General features: G+C 45.7%; 1 protein-coding gene and 1 long non-coding RNA gene across 3 annotated transcripts; one reads left to right on the top strand and one right to left on the bottom strand.

Moving 5' to 3' along the window:
* Nucleotides 1-174: 174 nt before the first annotated feature.
* Nucleotides 175-9251, top strand: BRAT1 (BRCA1 associated ATM activator 1). Of its 2 annotated transcripts, none has more exons than XM_061356974.1 (13): nucleotides 175-374; nucleotides 638-792; nucleotides 1525-1669; nucleotides 2562-2934; nucleotides 3023-3139; nucleotides 4274-4365; nucleotides 4592-4710; nucleotides 5104-5290; nucleotides 5826-5899; nucleotides 6471-6573; nucleotides 6853-6951; nucleotides 7958-8136; nucleotides 8305-9251. In XM_061356974.1, exons 1-13 carry the CDS (start codon nucleotides 206-208, stop codon nucleotides 9034-9036), a joined length of 2544 nt encoding a protein of 847 aa, XP_061212958.1. In that variant the 5' UTR covers nucleotides 175-205; the 3' UTR covers nucleotides 9037-9251. The 2 variants fall into 2 exon arrangements, with proteins under 2 accessions (XP_061212958.1, XP_061212957.1); XM_061356973.1 differs by having other exon boundaries at nucleotides 1522-1669.
* Nucleotides 9252-10063: 812 nt separating this feature from the next.
* On the bottom strand, nucleotides 10064-20649 carry LOC133214235 (uncharacterized). The gene is made up of 3 exons (XR_009726055.1): nucleotides 20583-20649; nucleotides 16651-16724; nucleotides 10064-11947 (listed from the first exon to the last, which is right to left on the bottom strand). It is a non-coding gene; the product is annotated as an uncharacterized LOC133214235 (long non-coding RNA).
* Nucleotides 20650-22602: the final 1953 nt, after the last annotated feature.

Genomic DNA, 22602 nt, shown 5'->3' with positions numbered 1-22602 from the left:
GACACGGCCCTGAGAGCAGCTCCGTGCGGGCGCTGCCTCTGGAGCACCCACGAGCCTCCTCCTGACTCCCCCGTACGCCCACAGAGGCCGACATGGTCGAAGACCACACGTGGGACGCCCTGAGCGCGTTCAGCGCAACACCCCCTTAGCCACGCCCCCCGCCCTTTGCGACACTCGCTTTGCGGCCGGTCCCTCCGGTGTCGGGATGACCATGTTCTCCCCGGAGCCCCGGTCCCTTCTCCCGGCCATGACCCGCGAGTGCTCAGTCCTGCTGCCGCGAGTCTGCGCTGCTCTGGCCCATCCCCGACAGCCCCGCTACGATGACACCTGCCTGGAGAAGCTGCTCGACTGGTTCCGGAGCCTGACGGCATCCGGTGAGTGCCCCTCGGTTGCGCTGGTCGGAGCGTGAGGGAGGCATGCAGGCCGGGACCCTGGGGCAAGCCCCTCTCAGAGGTCCTGTTCCCTTGGTGACACCGAAAGCGCTGTTTGATACCTGGGCTTGAGCTTCGGGTGAGCCCACAGTCGTCTCTTAACTGTTGTGAGGGGTTACAAGCACCTCGGAGTTACGAGGGAGGATGAAGTCCTGGTAGTCACCCTGTGTCTTCTCGCCTCTCTTTGGGCAATGCCTGGCCGCTAGATCCTAGCGTGGAGCTGGTGCAGGACAACCCCTGTCTAATGGAATTCATTGCCTCCGTGCTGGCGCTGCCAAAGCCCAGTCCGAGCATCCTCTCCTTCACCCTGCGGTTAGCTGGGATACTTGCTGCTTCTGAAAGTCGCTTCCAACACTTGCAGGTGAGTTGGCTACACAGGTACCTGCTGCCATGTGTCTCTTTCCTCTTATGTGGAGGAAAATGTACATAGTCTGCTTATATAGCTTATGGCATGCATCAAACAACTCAGCAGTGATATGATAATGAAGACTCGCTATCGTACTGTTCCTTTTCAGTTCTCATGTAAAATTGCTGGCTTCTTCTGTCTTGCCCCAGTAATACTTCACTTAACACAGAATATGGGATAACACAATCTCACAGCAGTCATTGCAAGATGTATCCCTGAATGGATTCTGTACATATTAACTGCACTGACAGATGTAGCTTTCCCTCCAGCTTTCCTCGGTTGACAGGAAACCTGATTCCCTGCAAAAATGAAGGAGTTTTTTTAAGGCCCTTCTTTCTACAATAGGATACATTTATAGTACAAAACCTAAAATGCTTTCTTCAGGGAAGAGATGCATACAATTGCATAAAGCAGTCTAATGGAACTGGTACATATGTAAGTTGTCACTAGCACCTTAAAAACAAGTGATCTTTGTTTTGAACACCTCTGTTGCTTAGTCTGTGAAAGAGACACATGTTGAGTTTAAGCATAGGCTTCTGAAAAAAATCTATTTTAGGAATACTTCTAGCAAGGAAAGGTTTCACTTAAGTACTGATACTCTTGCCTTGGATGACAGAGCAGCCTATCCACTCCCCTCAAGTCCCTTTGCTTACTAGTTGCTCTGGTCTCCTCTGGCCTCCTCAGCAGGAGAAGCTGTTGGTCCGGCTCTTTGGCAGGGATGGGCCCCTGAGCAGCTCTGCGTGGGAAGATGCCTCCGTGCGAAGTGGCTGGGTGAATGGCGTGCACAGCATGATGCAGCACCAGCCTGCTCTCCACTTCCTCTGTGAAGGTGGTGAGTGCTTCTAGGACTGCTAATCCCCAGATCCTCTGTGTTGCTTCCATTCCAGTCTGTTGCTCAGATGTCAAATAGGAAAGGAGTTTTCATTTACTTAAAAAAATAGGCCATTTGTAAAAAACACGTAAGTCACTGGAAGATAGTGGGGGTTTTGTTAAATTAGTTATGCATTTAATTTTTTTATTATTTTTTCCCCAAAATGCTATTATTTTGCCCCAAATGCTTTTTAGAGAGGAAAGAGGCAAACCTCATGAAACGTGATTAAAATAGGTTATTAAAAGTGCTCTGTATTCTTATTTGTATCTCTTATTGAAAAGGTTGGTTTCAGTTTGATTTTAGTGCAGGAAAACTAACCAGAGGCTCATTTATCTCCTAATGTTTGCACACATATGTATTCCCGTTGTTGTTATGCAGGTAAATTCTGCTGTTAACCTTAGAATCCATGCAGAGTGGCCTAAAAGACTGGACTGGTATTAACATTCAGCATGCAATTTGTCCATGTGGTGGAAAAATAGCGCATTGATGTTTCTCCTGCTGGTTGTGCCCAGAGATGGTACAGGGTCATTCCATAAATACAGAGTTGAGCATGCTGTCAACTATCCTAATACTACTAATGTTATATCAAAGCTGTATTCTGTTCCCAAGTTATTAAAACACCAGAGAATATGAAAACAATTTTACCTTCTTTTTTGTTTGTCAGTAAGGACTGGCTGACTTTGAAATGCCATAGAGACTACAAAATAAAGTATAAAATCCCACACCAACACTACTGAAAGCTGTGTGGCACTTGAATTAGAGTAGTATATAGTTAAGAGTGCAACAATGCTCCACCTCACAATAGGAAGGCTGTTGTTTTTTATCTCCAGTGACTTGTTTTGTTTTCACACAGGAGGCATAGATGTGATCTTCACTCTGCAAGGGGATCCCAGCCTGTTTGTGGCTTCAGCTGCCAGTCAGCTTCTGGTGCACATGCTCACCCTCTCTGTAGAGTCTGAAACAACTAAACCTCTCACTACAAAGGACTGTGACTGGCCAGCATGTGCCCAAATTATTATAAAGCATATAGAAGATTCCCTTCAGTCCAGCTCTGCCTCTCACATCGAGCAGTCATTAAAACTGTTAACTAGTTTGTTTGGCAGCTGTCATGCTGTGTGGACTGAAGTACTTTGGTTAAGGATAGCAAAGCAAATAGAATCCTTTCTGATGGAAGAGACTCTTCAAGTACAACACATGCTGGCAAATCTTTTGCTTAAAATGTCAAGGTAAAGATCTGGGAGCTTGGATCCAGTGGTGAGATATATCTGTTTTCCACCATCTAATAGGATATTGCTTACACTTCTTTCTTCTCAGGTCCCCTGTGTTTGACACTGAAGGCAGTTTTTGGGCACTGGTGACTTCTGCTTTAGAACACTTAACCCCAGTACAAGCAGGTCCTTTGGCAGTGAGAATTCTGAGGCTCTACAAATGGTAGGACTAGCTGCAATGAAATTTTTGGACTTTGGAAAATGTTTCTATACTAATATCTTTGGTGGTTTTCCAAGAGCAGTATTTTTCCTCACTGCATTTTCCACTACATTCCTTAATATGTAAAAGTGGTTGGCAAGAACCATGCTAGTAGCTAACTTCAGACACTGATAGTAAGAATAATACAGTTTTCAAAAAGAGGAACGAAATGTTTATGTGTATACACTTGCATCTTACCTACAGCCAGCCAATTTCTTCCTGAAGTAGGAAAAATCTTTAACTTCATACTGCCAAGGTTGACCAAGATGGACACAATTTGACTGCCTGTCAAATCCAGTAGTCTCTATTCCATTTTCTCTTTCACAAAAACACTGACTGATGTAAGAGCTTCCACTGCTGTCCAGCAGAAGTGTACATTGGAGACTGTTGACAGTTGCAGAATAACTTAGATTAGAAGGAATCTGTATAAGTTACCTTATTCAACCTCTTGCTCAGTGTAGGACAGACTTCCAAGACAGATCAGGTTGCTCAGGGCCTTCACCATTCAAATTTCAAATATCCCTGAGGCTGAGGGTTCCACGGCATCTCTGGGCAACCTGTCCCAGTGCTTAACCACTTTCATTTCACTTTGAGAAGTATTTTCTGTATATCCAGTTGGAATCTACCCTCTTGCAATTGAAGATTCATGCCTCATGTGCCCCTGAGAAGCCTGCCTCTATTTTCACTGTAATCCCCTTTTAGGGTGTAAAAAAGCATCAAGAAATCATCAGATGAATGCAGCACATATGGATACTGATTTACAGCCTAAATAACACCTGTTTTAAGATACAGGGGCATCATTTTGTTGACAAAAGATGCTTCTCTCTAAATCCCCGTCTTGCACAGAATCCCACTCTGTTTGCATAGCTTGATAAGGCTGTTTCTGAATTCCAGAGCCATTTCTCCTCTGCTTTCAGTTAGGCAGGGAATCTTGAAAGAAGGCTTGAACAGCAATAATACTGTCATTGCTTTGTCATTGCTGCCTTGTTTAAAAGCCTGTGTGGAAAAAAACCCAACATTTTGCTCAGCATTTGGGGACAGATCTGGGGAAAGAACTGAAGTGTTCCTGTTTTGGTAACTGCTGTTTCCTCCTTCAAGCCCACAAGATGTGAGGATTCAGGCACTGACTGTTCTACTTCAGCCAATGGACTGTATTTTGAGAGCAGCCTCCCAGCCTCTGGAATACGCAGGTACAGTTGTGATAAAATACTGGCAAGCACACTAGCCTCTAACTTTAAGTGCAGTGCAGACAAAACTGGAAAAGGAAGAGCAGCAGTGTTTGTAATGAAGTGCAGCATCCTACTGACAGTTGCATTTGAAAGGATATTCATACTACATCATATGAGTATCTTGTTAAAAGTCACAGTCCTTTGTATTCACTTACAACCCAAACTCTTCCCTTCTTTCATCCTCTAGGTTTGTTGGATGAGTCTGTTAGTGATCCCATCACTATTGAAAGTCTTCTGTCTTCCAAGTCGTCTTGTGCCAGTCTCCTGTGTCAGACCCTCGCTCATCTGAAGGAGCTGCTGTCTCTGGTAACATTCAGAGAAAGAAAAAAAGCCTTGTTTTGGTATCAAATTGGTCCTTGAAAAACAGTGTTAATATTGGTTGCAGAGTTCTGCAGTAGAAGGACTGCACTTAGTTTAAAATCCATCTTCACAAGCTTTGTTACCATACTTCACTGCAGTTATTGATCCAGTGGAGAGAAACATAAATTGAACTGCTTTCCCAAGCAGTGAAAAGAATCTTTCTCCATCTGTGCCATAGCCCTTGGGAGAGAGCAAGATAATTTGAGTTATTAGCATTGTGGTACCTTAAGAACATACTAAAAATAGCAATTTTGGTGCCTCCTGAAGAAAAACTTCTGCTCTGTATGCATACCTGAGACTTTTGCTGGAAACCTCTTTTCCTTTCTCCCATCCTGTTAGGTTGATTTGCCCATGGATTTACCCTCTACACCTTTACTACGCTCACTCATGACAATACTACAATTCTGTAATGGCTTCCTGAGTCCAGCATCTACTCTGGGAAGCACAGTAAGCCGAATCTTGATCAATAGCTTCAGAGTACAGAGGTCAGCTCTTGATGTCCTAGCAGCACTCTCAGAGCAAAAAGGTGAGTTGATGATTGCATTTTAAATATAATTTTATCTATTTTTGCAGAAAAAAATTGGGTAATACTTAACTATTCTGTAGTTGCAGAATTTTTCATTGTCTTTCACTGATCTTTCTGAATAAAGATCATAGAATAGTAAGCATTGGAAAGGACCTGAAGGTTATCTAGTTCCAACCCCCTGCTATGGGCAGGGACACCACACGCTAAACTGTATCACCCAAGACTCCATCTAACCTGGCCTTGAATGCTGACAGGAATGACCACTTCCACCTCTGAAACTTGTTTTTTTCCAGTTCTTCCTACTGTTTTGGCTGAACCTTTTTGTTCATGAGCTAGGGCAGGTAATGCTGTCATTAAGAAGGTTTTAGTGTTTGTGAAAAATTGGATGTTTCTCCTCTTGTCCGAGAACTGTACTTGCTTTCTTCTCCAAAACAGTTTTATAATCCTGTGTCTTTCTGTATTTCAGCAGCTGGATTGCATTTCAGCTGCTCCTTCTCTTGGTATTGGTCCTTTAGTTTTGTTGTGTATGTTTCAGGCTGTGACACACTCATAGGAAGTGTATTTGATGTCCTTCTGGCATACCTGGAGAGTCCGAACACCAGTCCTACTGTGAGTGTAGAACTATGGAAAGATCCAAGTCTATTAGCTTGCCCCAGTGGGATGTAGTTCTGAGAAGCTGTCTTGACAGTAGTTGTTTCTTAGCACAGTTTGTATTAGAATAAGTATGAGACTTGTTTTGGTTCTACATGGCTTGCAGGAAATAGCTAAAATTCTAATGAGCAAGTAACTGACCAATACACTGAGTGTTCTTGAACAGATGGAAGCCATCATGTCTAAATGTAGTGCCAACGTACTCGAATTTGACATGTTCCTTAAGCACTGAATTCTTTGCATTAAGGTGTTTTGCTTTCTTGCTTTGTTTTGTTCAAACGACTGACAACAACTGCAGAACAGTGGAGTTGCCAGAACTTCAGAACATTAAGCTGAGAACATTCACTTTCTAGGAGTTTGTTAGAAATGCTATAGAAGCACCATTTATTTGTGGCTTCTTAATAAAAAAGTGTATGTACTTGTTTATGCCAAGAATTTCACTTTAAGATTGAGGCTAAACCAGATTTTATCTTGCCTAAAGGCAACATTGCCTCCCATAATGAAGTAAATCTGCTTTATATTGCGTCAGGTTCTAAAGACAACATTTCAAGCTACATCCAAGTGGTTGGTACGCTTACAGGAAGTGTCCTGCTCTAACAGTCAGTGGCAACAAGCTGAGAAGATTTTGGAAGGTAAGAAAGCTATTCAAGTTGGGATAAACAGCAGCTAGTGGCATATGTGAAATCTGCTCTTGCTTACCTTTCCTACCTAAAGCACTAAGATTCATTTGTTTGCAATTATGCTGATTTTAGGTTCAGCTGCCCAAGTAGTGCTTTGAAGAACTCTGGGAGAAGCACAGAGCAGCAACAGAAGGGATTGCATAAAATTAAATGGTAGAGAGGTTGTACAGCAACTGCTTCAGCAAAGCTTGTCTTTCATGTCCATTCAAGCTTGTCACTTGGCTTTTACAGATGTGTTTCTGGTGCTGCAGAAGCGTTTGTGCAGTCCTTGCTGGGAAGTAAGAGATTCTTCTCTGGAGTTCCTCACTGTCCTGATTAAATGCTTGACAGGTAAGTGTAGAGATTTAATGCTTCAGATTGAAGGAGTGTTTATTTTAATGTTATGAAAGTCAGCCAGGATGATGAAGCATCCTCTGAGATGTATCTAGAGGACTTAAGAAAAGAAAAAGTGTCAAGAGTTTTACTCTTTGATCATGATCAATATCTGACAAAAAGATTAATAACCTCTTCCTGCTGTTCTGCTGAATTCAAATGGCTGTGCCCTTCTTTTGGTCAGTTAAACTGAGGGGTGTTAAGACAGTCATATGTGTCTGTCGAGGCAGGCAACGATCCTTAATGGCTGATAAAACTCCCATTTTTCCTGTTTGCTCTGCAGTAGAGTCTGCTCAGTTTCACTCAGCAGGCTGGGGTCTGGGCTTTAGGATGCTAAAGGCCTCGATCTGCTTTGCATGCTTTAGATTAATTATCGATGTTTCCACTTCACTGGTAGCTCAGGCTTTGCAGCAGGTAGCACTCATTCTCTTACAGTAGCTCTGACACTGGGAAAGAGTGGGATGTTGTCAACTACTGTTGTCCCTAGGGCACAAAGGAAGTATCCAGCACATTCAGCTGCTTTAAGAGTTTACCCTGCAGCCACTTTCAGTGCTGCAGTTACATTATTTTTCTCTGCCATATGCCTTGAGAACAAGAAAGGAAGACTATTTTTCCCACCTTTAAGGAAAGGCACACGTTTGATGAGGCTGAAAACATGTCCCCACTTGTGTGGAGAAAGGTTTTTCTTGCCAGTAGAACAACTGTAAATTGATTTTTCCAAGCTCCAGTGTCTATCAGGGCTTGACTCAAAGTCATCAAGCTGCTGGAAAATAGGGAGCCTGACACAGAGCATCTGTGCTCTTGTGAGCAGCTGCCTGGTCTCTGCAGTGGCTCAGCTCACTGGCAGCTGTCCCTGCAGTCAGTGGGCATCCTTGTATGACGCAAAGAACTGTTTGCATTGGAAACAGTTACATGCTTTGAGAGAATAAAGCTTTGCTTCTTTGGATTGCTGTCTTATTTACAGACCAGGATGAGTTCAGGCAGTCTCTCCTGTCTTCAGAGGTGCCAAGGCTTACAGAAAATCTTCTGGAGGATCCAGAAAGCTATGTGCGAGCAAGTGCTGTGACTGCTGTGGGACACTTGGCCTTCATTACTTATTTTGCTCCTGAGTCACCTGTTGTAAAGAATCAGTGTAATAAAGAGGTATGATGAATTTGTTTAGTCCACTGCAGAACTGAGCAGAACTACACATCAGCTAACCTGTGAAGAGAAAGCAGTACAACAGTAATCTTGTCTCATGCAGGAAGACCTCACTGTTTCTTTGCATGTTCCTCTCTTCATTGTGCTTTCTCTTTGTCTTTCTACATTTAGAGCACCATAGGAAAGCTTCAAGAAATCCTGTCAAGAGACCCAGAGGGCTTTCCTAGGAGGGCTGTCATCAGCATCTTCATCGAGTGGGTGAGACAAGGCTGCACAGGTCAGCTGGAAGATACAGAGCAGTTTGTCTCCAGAGTGATCCAAACAGTGGAGCATGACTTAGACTGGGAAGTCAGACTTGGTGGTTTGGAACTGGTTGACATTTTCTGTCATCATGCTTTTTGCCATTTTGGCCTTCCTAAATGCCCATATGCTCCTGTCTCATCTGCAGTCACGAGTTCCATTCATCAGAATGAGGTGCTGCAGATACTTTGCCGAGCAAACCTGTTTAGCTTTTTGTTTCGGTCTTTGTGTGACTGTGACCAACCAGTAGGTCAGAGAGCCTGTGATTTACTGCTTAACCTAAGGATTAATTTCTATCCAACTTTTACCCCAAGGGATTCACGAGTGACTGAAGATTCACCTGTAGGACATAGCATTGCCTGGTTACAAAGGACACTAAGGCAGGGTTCTCTGGCCAAAAACTTCCCCACGGATGGTGGTAATGGAGTGGATTTCCAAGATCCAGAGAGCATGATGATAGCTTTGGGTACGATAGACTTAGAAGAGCTACGTGATGAGCTAAATAAAAGTAGTGACCACATAGAGAAAAGCCCTCAGTCTCTCTTACAGGACATCCTTGCTACTGTGGGGACCATAGAGGAAAATGAAGCTGACTGTTACTGAAGATACCTTTTGCTTTGAGGGAGCAGTGCTTAAGCAGTTTTCTTCTGGAGGAGAACTTTTTGCTACCATGAAGTCTTTCTTCAGCGAGGATGGAAAGAAGCGTTACACTGAATAGAGAAAAAGATTGTTTCGTTAGCTTTTAAAGGGGCTAGAAAATCCTTGTTTTAATATTGATGTTAAAAAGTGTAGTTTCCAATAAACTGTGATCTGTTTTTCAACTAAACACATGAAGAAATGTTCTTTTCTTTGTTCTTTAGTACTACATCTTCTAAGAAAGCACCAGGCTATGCCTACATAAGGAAACATTTAGAAAACAAAACAGTAACTGAAAACAAGTTGTTGCATGCTCCTTTTAGAGCCAGAGTAAAACTGATGAAGACTTAGTTTTAAGGGATGGATGTTCTGGCCATGTTCTTATCGCCATTGAAAAGGCAGAGTTCTCTGGTTTCCTGCTGCATTTTGAAGTCTAGAGCAGAAGGTTATAGTTAAGGATCAAAAGCTGATCATCCTTAATATTACAAGCTTTCTTCCATAGATAACATAGTTGTTTGATCTCAACAGTGGTACTAAAAAGCTGACTTTGCATTTAATGAAAGCCAGAAACAAGTTCATTTTGCTGAATTTTTCAGGTGGTCCTATTCTCTATTCCTAAAGAACTAGAATAGCTTCTAACTACTAAGAGAAGCTGTCACCAGCAGCTTTTTCATGATGAAATAGATCTATGCCTAGCTTTGGTAACCAGTCAGAAAGCAGTGTTGCCATTCACACTATAGCTGCTGTTTTCTAAGTAAAAATTTGCCAAATTGTTTAAAAACTAAGGGAAATGCTGTAGTTTGTAACTTACTCCAATGGCTTGCCACATGCTAAGAAGCTTCCTGAAACATATGGGTTAAAAAAGAGGAGTACAAAAGGAGTACCTTTACCGGTAGGTCAAGCCGTGCTGTATTCCTTTCCAGCACTGTTACTAAGCATCCTTTGTCCTCCTGCAGCCTATGTAGAGGCAGGAACACAACAAAACTTCCAGTCTCCTCCTTCAGTGTTATCCCTGCAGCAGTACAATAGGATGAGATGTACTTTGAACTTCTTGCTGCTGAGGTTGAAGATTTACTCTGTGCCTTTCAATCAAGTCAGCACACTTACCTAGCACGCTATGCACAGCTTTGTGTGTTTCAGAGCCCCTAGGTGTTGTACCTGCAGCTGTTATTAGGAGAAAGTAGCTCTGCTTCTGCTACCTGAGCAGGATCAACACTTGGCAAAAGAAGGTACTAAGAATCAGGCCTTTTCCTGCCACTGCATTGTTCCCAGGAATTGAAGGGTTAGTGAGAGAGAAATGATTTGCTTTTAGAAAGCATGGACTGTTTGTGGAGTTCTAGCACTCCTGTCTGGTGAAGGGATTATAGTTCCAAAACTAGTTTTATGTGCTAGCAGTAGGTCAGATCAGCAGAAAGGAGACAGCAGGTTGCTGGGTAAGTGTCTTCTTCCTGTTCAGCACTGGAATTCTTGTGATTTTGGGGTTGTGCAGTTTAGGAGACTCCAAGGAGTTATTTAAATAGCAAATTGAAAAAGTGACTTCTTACAGTGACTTGCTTCTTTACCAGGGTCTCTTGACTCCCAGACCTATTAATTCTTAATAGAACTCTTTAATTAGCTGGGGTGATGATGACATTGTTAAGTTTATACCTTTTGCCCAATTGCAGTCCAAAGTCTTTTGCTTATACACAGGATGCTTGTACACTAAAAATTAGATGTAAAACGAACTGGGAGGGCTCCTTATCTTTAAAAGGGGAATTAGGGACTCATTTCAGCTTTCACTGAAAACAGGCCTCCACCTCGAGCAGTTAGGTGACTCAGTGCTGATTCTGTAGCTACCTCTCTTCTGAGCTCACTACATTGGCCTTACATTGTTTTCTCTGGTGCTCTACTTAGAGCAGTGTCTTATGAACACTGAGATGCTTGTACTGACATCCTGCACCTGATAACTGGGAGAAAGATGAAAGGTCATGAACATCCAAGCAGTGTGAGGAACAAATGCCAGGGACTAGAGGAGTTAAGGGAGATGAAACCAAACTAAAAACCCCACAATTCTTCCTACAGAGGACAATGGCAGTGGGATTTGAGCTGAAAAATTGGCCATCGAATTTGTAAACTCACACCAACAACTACTAATGTGAATCATCATCATGCTGGAATACCCTCTGTAGCATGTCATCTTTCCACACTTAAGAACTCACTCGAGCCCTTCCCCATTTACACTGATATCTCATTTTCAACCTGCTTCTTACCTACCAAAGCTTTTTTTGCACCTCCACAAGATCTTTATCCCTGCCATGCAGCTTTCTGTTGAGTTAAAAACTTCCACCATGTGTTATGTCTTGCCAAGGAGCTGTGGTTATCTGGTTCACCTAAGGGGGGGAGCTTTAATTCTCAAGGAGACAGTCCAGAGAAGTGGCCTTGTTACTCTCAGATGCAGACTGAGCATTCATTTCAACAAGTGCTATTGCTACTTAGTGCTTCACGATGTGATGATAGCAGTCCTTCCACAAACCCTCCACATCCAGCTTGCTTCTGTCACACACTGAGGACTCCAATGACATGAAGGAGGAGGTACCTGGCCTGCTGTTCTGGGCACAGGAGAAAGCTCAAAGCTGCCTTTTTGGGATGAATGGCACACCATCAACTGTATAGCTGTACACAGCTCCTGCAGGAGGCAGGCACCACCAAGAGAGACTTCTCAACACACCCACCACCTGATCTCAGCAAAGACTATGGCCAGACACGAGCCTTGTTTAATGCAAGGTGCAGGACTGTCATTTGCTTTAATGTGGGCTGTGGTTAGCAGGCAGCAGCAATACAAGTGGTATCAATGCAGAACATCACAGATTAGAAGAACTGATGTCTCCAATGGCTGGTTCTATGGAAGAAAATTAGAAAGCTCCTTTTAGCTTTTTTATCTGCACAAGGGCAATGCAAGTTCTGGTGTCTGATCTGTACACAGGTATGAAATTCCTGGAGTTGCTTTCAACACATTTCAACAAAGCTCTGAAGAAAGGATTGAGCTCAGACTTAAACAGACCCAGGAGAAATTAAGCATCTTTGGCTCAGTTCTACACAAGCAACAGCTTTATATAAGCTGCCAAAACAACTGTTGTTGATTTTCTGGTTTAATACACTGGACTTTTAAAACCCAAAGAATACTCTTTGCCTAATTATACTAATTGCACAACTCAGTCAAAAATGGGCCATAAATGTCTAGGGCTGTTGCTTTAGCTTCGATGTATGTGATCTGTGATGAACTCATGCGCATCTTAGCCATTTCTTTTGTCTGCCTCTAACAAAATTTGCTCTCCCTTTCAATGCACATTCATCAAGGCTTCTAAACCCCACCATGTGTTAAACAGGAAACTCATCAACCAGCTTCACTGCAGAAGTTATCAACAATTCACAATGGAAAAAGTTTATCAGTAGCAGCACCTGTGTGCTCTGTGTCATTTCCCTCCTGGGCAGTGGTTTTTGTCCACTGCTGAGAAATAAAGCACCCCTTGAACACTGCCAGACCTCAGCCTGCGTCAGACTCTCTCCTCCACAGGCGGGACACATCTTGCCTATAACCTTGCAAGCCAGCACACAGAGAAAAGGAAGAGCTTTCATTCAAAGAAGCTGTGTGTCTGTCTGGGATAGAGCTACACGGCACCAGCTTTGATGAAAGCATCCAGGGCTCTGCAAATGCACATCATGGGTACACTTGGAACTCAGCCCCAGCTGGAAGGGCGAATGAGCAGTCTGCATCAAGAGCCCCTGCAATTGCACAACTGTTTCAGTTACAGCGAAATGAAACCGAAGAAAACAGTATTTCCATCTGTAATGGCAATACCAAGTCTCTGCTTAGAGCACAGGAGCTTAATTGTGTTTATTTACCATAAACATATAACAGAGCTATGAAGATGTCTTTCACATGGCTGCCTCCAAAACAAACCCATCCACACCAAATTACTCCCCAGCTCATTCTGCAGTTGCCCAGTTGTTAAACTCTGCGCAAGGGCAGGAATGTGCTGTTCTGGGACAGAGTGCACCCACTCCTTTGAGGGACATTGCCTGATTACAGCAGATCAAAAGTAAAGTAAACCCACAACCTTAAACAGCTCCTGCAGAGCATCAGGGCTTGAACTGTGGCAGGACTCCTTTTCAGTGCAAGATAGGTGAGAACTACCCTTAAAGGATAGACAACACTTTCAGTTCTCCCATTTTGTTATTTCTTGGTCCTCATATTTCCAGTTTCCACTGATCCCCTGTGCACATGGACATCGATGCCTGCCTTGCCTGGTTCATCACCACCACCACGCTTAGAGCTTTGACCTCAAAGCAGCTTCTGGGCTGGGCTGTGACCAGCATGAAGGAGCTGCAGAGCAAGGTCTGGCAGGTGGTGAATTCAGGCTTGGGACATGACTTGGCCCAGCCAAGCCAGCTCCAAAACAAACCCTTATTGAGCTGCATTAGCCATCACTCATGAAATCCTGATTTAGCCCTTATGTAGGCTGAGCAGGCGCACAGGTGAGCCCTGGAGCCCATCGCTCTCCAAGACAAACACCCCTGGTGGGACTGATCTTGTGATTACAACTCTCAGACTGATCTTGTGATTACAACTCATTACGTGCCAACAACAGAAAAGCTGCAGTTGGAACACAAATGGCAGTGGTTGCTAAGTGACAGCATCCATGCAGGCTTGTCACAGCCGCAAGACAAACGGCTGCGACTGCACAGCAATCCCGCCCTGTCTCTGTAATAGAGGTTAAAAATGCTGTTTTCATTACAGTCTAGTAACATCAACTGTGACCTGTCAGTGTATTTTATGCTTTAGGTTCTGACAAAGAGCCCTGTGAAAACAAGGCTCTGAAATCACTGGAAATGAGTTTGATTCAACGTACCTTTAATATTGCATGCTCTTGCAACTGAATTTCTTCCCAGTGAGTTAATGCCTAAGACACCAACATGGTTTTCTCAGCTAAATGGTCCTTTTCTTAAAAACAGGGAGCTACATGACAGTATTTCCAGTGAGGGTCAATTAAAACAACAATAATATCAGCAACACCCCCCCTCCATCAGCTTCTGAAGTGAACCCGTGGGCTGTGTTCAACACTGAAGGTTTCTGCAATGTTCGGGAAAGATGGTGACATTTTCAGAGCTGCAAACAACATATATCCTTATAAACAGAGTATTTAAATCAGACCTTTAAAATGCCATAAAGTGATGGTTAAGATGGGATCCAGCAGGACACTGAGCGGTCAACTTGCTCCAGGGAAAGCAGTGGTGGGACTGGGTGCAAGGAAGCCATAATAAATACTTCAGCACCATTTGCTGGGTGAAGTATTGCAAACCCCTAAAGCAGAGAGACCCTGAGACCCATAGCACAATGCATCTGGGTAAGAAAATGTAATGCAAGGAAGGAAAAAGCACTGCAACAGGCTGTACACAGTAACTCGCTCACCTCATGTACTCTTATACACTGCAGAAAAACCTGTTTGAGGCCACGCTAGTAGCGGAAACAAAGGGATGGATCTGTCAACATCCTGTGAACACATCAGAAGTGACCAGGAAAAGCCACCACCCGGCTGCCCAGTGGAGCCACAAATGCACACACAGCTCGGCAGCGCACACACCAGCCACTGTGCCACAGCAAGAGGTGGACCCAGGCAGGTGGACCCAGGCACTCGAACACAGGGGATCATCTTCAGCTGCCGATGCAGCGCATCGTGTTATGAAACGTCCCACTGCAGTGTGTGTGACCACACTTACCCCAAGGAGCAGTTCCCAGCGCCTACTGAAACCAATTACGCTCTTTCCTAATGAATTCCCTTTCGGCCCCAACCACTGAAGCCTCAGTTTCCAGTGCCAGGAGTAACAGCCCTGTGATCCTGCTGACAGCCCTAACACCACCAATGCAGTTAAAGCTCATCCACGTGGATAAAACCAACTTGACTGGTGCCTTTGGTCACTATCTCCACATCAGCATATTAAACACTTCTACTTTGCGCATTGTGCCAGAGCAAAAATGTTATTTTCCCCCTCCCCCCTTATATTTTATCCACAAATGCAGCACTTTTCCTTGCTGTTCTTACTCCTCACATTGCTTCACCACAGTCAATAAAACGAGTGTGTCTCACACTGGTATTAAACCCCTGTGTTGCTGCTCTCTAAGCCCTGCAGCACAGGGTGAATACTGCTGTGCAGACAAAGGTCTGGCTTTTCAGCAGTGCTAAATTAGCCAGCTCAAAGGTGTAGCGCACTGTCTGGCTGGCAGGATGAAAGGCGCATCCTCTGCATACGCTGCAGTGCTGGCGGGCAGACAGCTCAACCTCCCTGCTACTACAGCCATAGCGTCATGAAGGGGGAAAAGAGACACCTCCTGTCACCCTAAATCCCATTGAGAACTTCTGCCCCGTAGGGATCAGCCTTGCCTGCCTCTCCAGTTTGGGAGCATCTTCTCCACCCTTTATTTATTACACCGAGATCAAAGGCCCATCTCCATGGAAACATCTGAGCTCAAAGAGTTTCTGCACTACGGCTTTACATCCTGCACATAGGTTTTGGCACTGTGTTTTGAAACAGAAGCATTCAGGTCTCTATAGAAATGGGTTGATTAGTATTAATCAATAACTTGAGCAGCACTCATATGTGTATAACTAACATGCATTCAGCAGAGCAGAACCGCCATTGCATTATGGTATCTGTGGTCCATGAAGTTCACAGCCATTCAGCTGTACATGGAGATATCCCACATCCTGTGTATCACAGAATCATAGGTTTGGGTTGGAAAGGACCTTAAGATCATCCAGTTCCAGCCCCCCTGTCATGGGCAGGGACACCTCACACTAAACCATGGCACCCAAGAATGCGTAGATGAGGGCATGATCCAAAGCAGATGAAGAACACTCATACATGTGCTCTTCAATAGCTGTCACCACAGCACTTAGTCCCCACATCTGAAGTCTGGTAGGACTTTCAGCACATGTAGAGACCAGAGCCATAAGGACAGAGCTGCTGGAGCCTGCTCTGCCTCAAGCCTCAGAGCTGTGGAGCTGCTTGGATTCAGCCAGCAAGGTCTGGTCCAACACCCAACCCAGCAGAGACCTGATGAAGTCTGCATTCACACTGACACCTCTGGGTTACCACTGGTTGGGGCACTGCTGTTAATGTCACTCCAGTGACTTCCTTCCCAGTAGCAGCACAGTCACTCCTACAGCTAATTCCCAGGAGAGAGAAAACAGAGAACCAAGTAGAACAGACGTGGTTTCTGGTAGTTTTGTTCCCTGGTCAGCTGCCCCCATGGCCACACACGCTGTTAAACTGGGAGCAGGAGCAACCAGCTGGGCGGCTGTTTTCACTGTCCCAGCAGCCATTTATTTCTGCTGCTGTGGACACAAAGTGGACATGGAGCTGCAGCCTCCCATGAAATCCTGGGTTCAGCTTAAACCTCACAGGAAGAAAAGCCAGAGCAAAAAGGAGTGAAACAGCACTCCCAAGTCTCACATGTTCACAGGCATGTCCCAGGAAGGATGAGCAGGGAGTGGAGAGCATGCAGGGCTCCATTAGCACCAAAGCAGAGTTAATAGCACTGACCTGGAGAGCATCACCCACCGCCTGGGGCAGGAGGAAGCCCCATCTCACAGCACTGCCAGGGGCATATCCTACTCCTAGATCAGACCACATCTCACCACTGCTTGTGGCCCTGAGTTGCCCATATGCACACAGGATGTGATTGTTATAATCACATTAAAACATTTCAGAATAGCAACTGTGCGGAGAGCAATCCAGCTGCCAGCATTTAGCCTTATCCTAGGGCACAGGCAGAACACGCCAGCCGTGAATTAATACCACATAAGCTGCACCATGCTGAGTTTCATGGCTTAATTATAAAAGAGAAAGCAATAATCAAGGGATCTGTGAGGCTAATAAGTGTTCTGAGAACACCAAATGTGACAAGAGCCGCAGCCAGTGCGACAGGACATGAATGCATTTAAAAAGCACATAAATCACACACCGTGCATTAATTCACAGCTGGTTTTCCAATGACAGCACTTGGCCCTTCGCCACCTTCATAGCATCACTGGGCACAAGTGGCTCATCACCTACCCCAGAGCAAAGTGGGCTGTAGTCTACCCACAAGCAACAATAAAGCAAGATCACAGCATGCGTCAGGCCAAGACACAGATGTTAGCTCTGACTTACAGCCCTTATGGCTCAACTGAGTTTAGTGCTCACACCTCTGTCAGCATTTGGAGGTTTTGGGGTCAGTGATGGTGTCCACCAGGCTGCACAGTGTATGTTGCCTGGTGAAGGACAGCACAAGGAGAGTATCAAGCCACTGGTGAAACCTCCAGTTATCCCTGCAGTAACACACTTGAAAGCGCTTCTGCTCCTCAGCACTTCCAACTATCTCTCTTCTTCATCTCCTATTTCATCTCGCTGCAGCTTTTTAATTACAGACAGCTCTTTGTGGGGCTTTGCCTCTCATTCAGACTTCCATTCTTCTGTATGGACTACATTTGTCTATGGAGGTGTATCTCCAGCTTGTGTGAAACTCGATGTCTCTGAGGGAGCAACGATAAACCTTAAAACAGGGATGCCACCAGGAAGAACCCCTCCACCTGCACTATCACACAGAGGCCCTCAAATCCCTGCACACCAGGATGTCCCTGCAGGACATAACCCTGCCCTTTGCTGGTTGCTGAACAGCCCTGCAGTACTTCAGCAAGGTGCCCCTTGGGCTGAAACACTGCAGGGCTGGGTGCCAGCCGGAGCTGCATGGATAGAAGCTTGAAATGCTCCCAAATACCTGCTTCTGCCCAATAATTCATTGCAGCAAACAGTTCCCTTACTGCAAACACCTCATCCTCTAGCTCTCTACAAAGGGCAGCTCTTTGCAGTTCTCTGCCCAAAGATCTGTTATCCAGGCAAAGCACTTCAAAAGGAGCAGTTACCCTTTTTCCCTTCCTAATAATCCCAAATTTAACTATGTCCCACTTAGCACCTCCTCTGAAACCAGGCAGAGAGATGCTATTTCTGTTGGCCTCAGTAAGTGGACTCTGCTGAATCCCAGGGAACACACAGACCACATAGTAGGCTGGGTTTAAATCCTGGGATGGATTGCTCAGCCCTTCCTTGTTGTTCCTAAAGCCAAATCAGGAGCCAAGAGGAAGCGATTGTGACAATAAAAGGGAGAATCACTGTATATTCCCCAAACACCAGGCCAAATTTGTACACTGGAGTCTCATCCTCCTTGCTGCAAAAATACATATCTGCTCCCTCTTCTGCCCCTGAGACCCTATGGGGACCTGAAATTCATTCCTCATGGGAATGAATCATGGAGCATCGACACCGAACTTCCTACAGAGAGATTTTAAGCATGAAACCACTGGTGAAGAGGGAAGAAGGCCCTCCATATAGGTACAACTTGGGATGGAATAAGTCTTCCTTAGATTGGCACAGGACAGCTTTGGACCACATACTGCCTAGATCTGTGGGCTGACAACCTCTTCTCAAGAGTCAACTCTGTATAAACATCAGAAGCTGTCCAGGCTGCACATGTAAGCACAATGTAGCATCTTATCTGCAAATAAATGTCTCCCTTTCACTTCATTCTGCTGCAGGTCTGCCCAGTGTTTTCATCTCCTTTCCACTGCTGTTCTCTTTTTCTTCTCTCCCATCCTTTCCTCCAGCATCAGCTTGCAGCACCAGATTGCTCTCACTAATCAAAGAAGGGCTGGGCTCTTTTCTCCTTGTTTCTCCAAGTCTGTGGCACTACAGTATCTCCAGCCAAACACTTGCTTTCGTTAGTGTTTCTCCCCAAGGCTGCCAATAGAGCCTGGACCGTGCCAGGACACAGCAGAGAGGGACAGTTTGGCTGGTCCAGCTCATTTCCAGACAGAGCATGAGCATTGCCTTAGGGACACCAATGCCCCCACTCCATTACCTGCCAGAAGGTGCCTGCTGCTCTCTTCTACCACCTTCTACTGGAGGAAGGACTCTGTCCTTCACTGCTGCCCATCTGAGCTGCATCACTTGGATTTATCAAGGGATTCACAGGAAAACCGGAACACCACACACACGTTTCTATTCACCCATGCCTTCACGAGGCTTATCCATAGGGAAGGGCGATGGATAGGGTGCAAGGCAGCATCCCAGGGCATGTCCTGGCACACAGACAGAGATAGCTTGGGTAGTGCCCAGGGCAGCAGCTGGGCACAGGAGGGGTCTTTCCGCAGCACCAGCACAATACACTGCATTTTTAGTGTATCAAATGGAAGAGACAAGGAACATTTCATCTCCCTTTCGCACTCTCTGATGCACAGAGGGGCCAAACCAACTGATTTCAGCAAGAAAGCACAAAGCTCCTGTAGTCTTGTTGGACATAGTCTCCTGTTCAAGGTGAAATCCTTCTTTAATAATCCCTCATCTCCTGCTTTAGATGCCCAAGAGAAACGCACCACCAGCTCTTCAGCTTGCAAAGGGAGTGAGACAGGTCCTTGCTACAGCCTCCCAGTAACTCCTAGGGTGGTAACTCTCAGTCACTGCAAACCAGTCAGTCCTGTTTCTCCTCTTCCTTCCCATCACCATTAACATCTCACCCTCTGGCTTTTGTGCTATTCCTCCCAGCAAGTTTTGCAGCCACCCCATTTTCATTGAAGCAGCAACATGAGACTGGATTCTTACTTTGTGCCTTCCCTAATTCTCCTCCTTGCGCACAGCACAATCCAAAGGTGAGGCACCTCCTTGCTGCCACTCCATTAGGACCAAGTAGCTGCCAGTAGCCTTACAGTGCTGACCATATGTGAGTCAGTGCTTTGTGGCTGACCAGCAGAGAGGAAGAGCTGACCCCACATTGCTTTCCCTAGCCTGCCACTAACATCCAGACTTCAGGAAAGTTTGCTCATGAGCATTTACACTTTGTGACGGCAGCACCAACTGAAACTAAGAGGCACCCTGGCCCCTTCAAAACAGCCTCAAGATGAGAAGGATGCAGAAACGCCACTCTGACTCTGGAATAGTCACAACAACAGGGTAACATTTCACACCATCAGTGAGCAATTTGCTTCCTATAAAGTCACTGCACAAACATTCCAAGTGTAATCCCAGTGGGAGAGAGCCCCTGCAGAAACCCTGGGTCAAACCAGAAGGGCAAGCAAGGTTGGGGAAGACACTGGGAGTCAGAAGGGAAATGGTTTGCCCCAGTCACACCAAAAAGGCCCTGACCACCATCTCAGCTGGGGATAACTGACTGATGCTGGCTGGGGATCACCTACCTCCAGCCAGGCTTCCAACATCCTCATGTCAACCAGGAGTGACAAATGCAGAGAGACCCAACCCAGGTCTGCACCACCAGTCCCACACACACCAGTACCCCCCTGGGGCTGGCAGGACAGGGCAGAAAACCAACCAGATAGGCTGGGTCTGGCCAATCCTCTGGCCATCCTTCCCCAGCTGCTGTTTAGAAGCGGACAACCCCATGAGCACCATCACAGCTGTTTAGGAGTGGTTTAGAAGTTCATTACCTGAGGGCCAGGTGGAACCACAAAGTCACTTCTTTATCTTCTCAGAGCCACTACCATTTCACACCATTGAACCCAGGAACTGGTGCTTGGCTGAAGCCCATCTTATAGAAGAGCATCTTATCTTGATTAGTAAACACTACCATATGGAAAGACTTTCCCTTTCCCCAGTCATTTGTTCCAGCAGCTAATCAACTGCATTCTGACAAAATTAACGCCTATTTTCTCATCACAATTGGTCTGGCTTCAGCCTGCAGCTGTGGGTTTGAGCCACATCTCTTCTCTCTGGCTTAAACAGCTCTTGGATACCTGCCTTTTCTCTTTGTGGAGCTATTTATGCATCTCTACAAGCAACTACAGTCGCTTAAGGTCCAGTCTTGGGCATCAGTTTGGGGATTTTTCCATTATAGAATCACAGAATAGTTAGGGTTGGAAAGGACCTTAAGCTCATCCAGTTCCAACCCCCCTGCCATGGGCAGGGACACCTCACACTAAACCATGGCACCCAAGGCTCTGTCCAACCTGGCCTTGAGCACCGTCAGGGATGGAGCATTCACAACTTTCCTGGGAACCCATTCCAGTGCCTCACTGCCCTTACAGGAAAGAATTTCCTCCTTATATCCAGTCTGAACTTCCCCTGTTTAAGTTTTAACCCATTACCCCTTGTCCTATCACTACAGTCCCTAATGAAGTCCCTCCCCAGCATCCCTATAGGCCCCCTTCAGATACTGGAAGGCTGCTCTGAGGTCTCCACGCAGCCTTCTCTTCTCCAGGCTGAAGAGCCCCAACTTTCTCAGCCTGTCTCCATACAGGAGGTGCTCCAGCCCCTGATCATCCTTGTGACCTCCTCTGGACTTGTTCCAACAGTTCCATGTCCTTTTGATGTTGAGGACACCAGAACTGCACACAATGCTCCAGGTGAGGTCTCAGGTGAGAGCAGCGTAGAGGGGCAGGATCACTCCTTTGACCTGCTGGTCATGCCCCCTGAGGACACGCTGCTCCATGAAGATTCCTGCACTCACCTACTCGAGGGAAGTGCCTCTGTGTTTTACATCCCTCTACGCAGAGGCAACGGATCGTGGCCTCCTTGGGAAACACAGCTTGGCAGCACCGATGGAGCTTGGAAGCAGAATAATGATTGCTGCTGCTTGCTGCAGATAAAGGCCACTTGTGGTGAGCATCACGTCTCTGCTGCGACCAGCTTTAATCACAGCTGAGCTAACGCTGAGCGCAGCCTTAAACCACGCTCCCTCCGATGCACTGCACGTCTGCCCTCTCTAGCTTCTCCTCATCTGATTTGGGCCACCTCCTCCTCCCTTTCCCCCTCCCTGTTGTACTGATCTTCTCTTAACAAAGCCACTTGTTTCCTAAAGGGCTGTGTGGCTGTTCCCTTATCTCTTGCTCTGGCCCTGCTCTCCATCTCCCCCACTGCAAGCTCTCCTATGCAAGTGGTACCCATCTCCTGCTTCTGCCCAGGGTAAATGCATCATCATTGTTATTTAATAACAACACCCTGTTACTAAATAGGGTTAATTTTTACCTGGTTACTTGTCCCTCAGTGGTGGGGCAGCAAAGCCAAGTATTTATCAAGTTTAAATGCAACAGGTTTCTTAGGGGATAAAAAAGGGCATGCTGTATTGGGACAGTTTGTCCGGTTTTAGCTCAGGGCTTCCTCAGGGCAGGAGCTGACTCTTTGAGGCGTGTATGCCTCTGAACATGTTGACAGTGCACTGCGAGCAGCTCACAAATAGATAATTTAAGCTAATTAATACAAATAAACTCTAATTACAAGCAGCAACTCATTAAAGCAGCACAGAGGGCAACTCCTGTGCTCGGGGTAGCAGGCGGCGTGGAAGATGATGCTATTGCAAGGCCTCAGGACTACACATGCTAAATCTCAGGCAGGTTTCCCACAGAGCGGCTTTGGGAGCAGCCACTGCAAAGAGGAGCTGCTGCCTCTCCTCTTGGCCTCATTATGATAGCAGCAAATTAGGGCAATTTCTCACTGGAGCTGCGGTCGGTG

Source organism: Neopsephotus bourkii, unplaced genomic scaffold, assembly GCF_033783945.1.
Source record: "Neopsephotus bourkii isolate Nb327-2 ecotype Australia unplaced genomic scaffold, CSIRO-AGI_Nbou_v1 NB_882, whole genome shotgun sequence".
Classification (NCBI taxonomy): Eukaryota; Metazoa; Chordata; class Aves; order Psittaciformes; family Psittacidae; genus Neopsephotus; species Neopsephotus bourkii.
The sequence above is the reverse complement of the archived record's forward strand: the minus strand, read 5'-3'. Positions and strand labels throughout refer to the sequence as shown.

Coding starts and splice junctions, on each gene's coding strand:
- BRAT1 (XM_061356973.1), top strand. CDS start 206: ATGACCATGTTCTCCCCGGAGCCCCGGTCCCTTCTCCCGGCCATGACC. Junction 375..637: donor CCGGAGCCTGACGGCATCCG/GTGAGTGCCCCT, acceptor CCTGGCCGCTAG/ATCCTAGCGTGGAGCTGGTG. Junction 5,900..6,470: donor GTCCGAACACCAGTCCTACT/GTGAGTGTAGAA, acceptor ATATTGCGTCAG/GTTCTAAAGACAACATTTCA.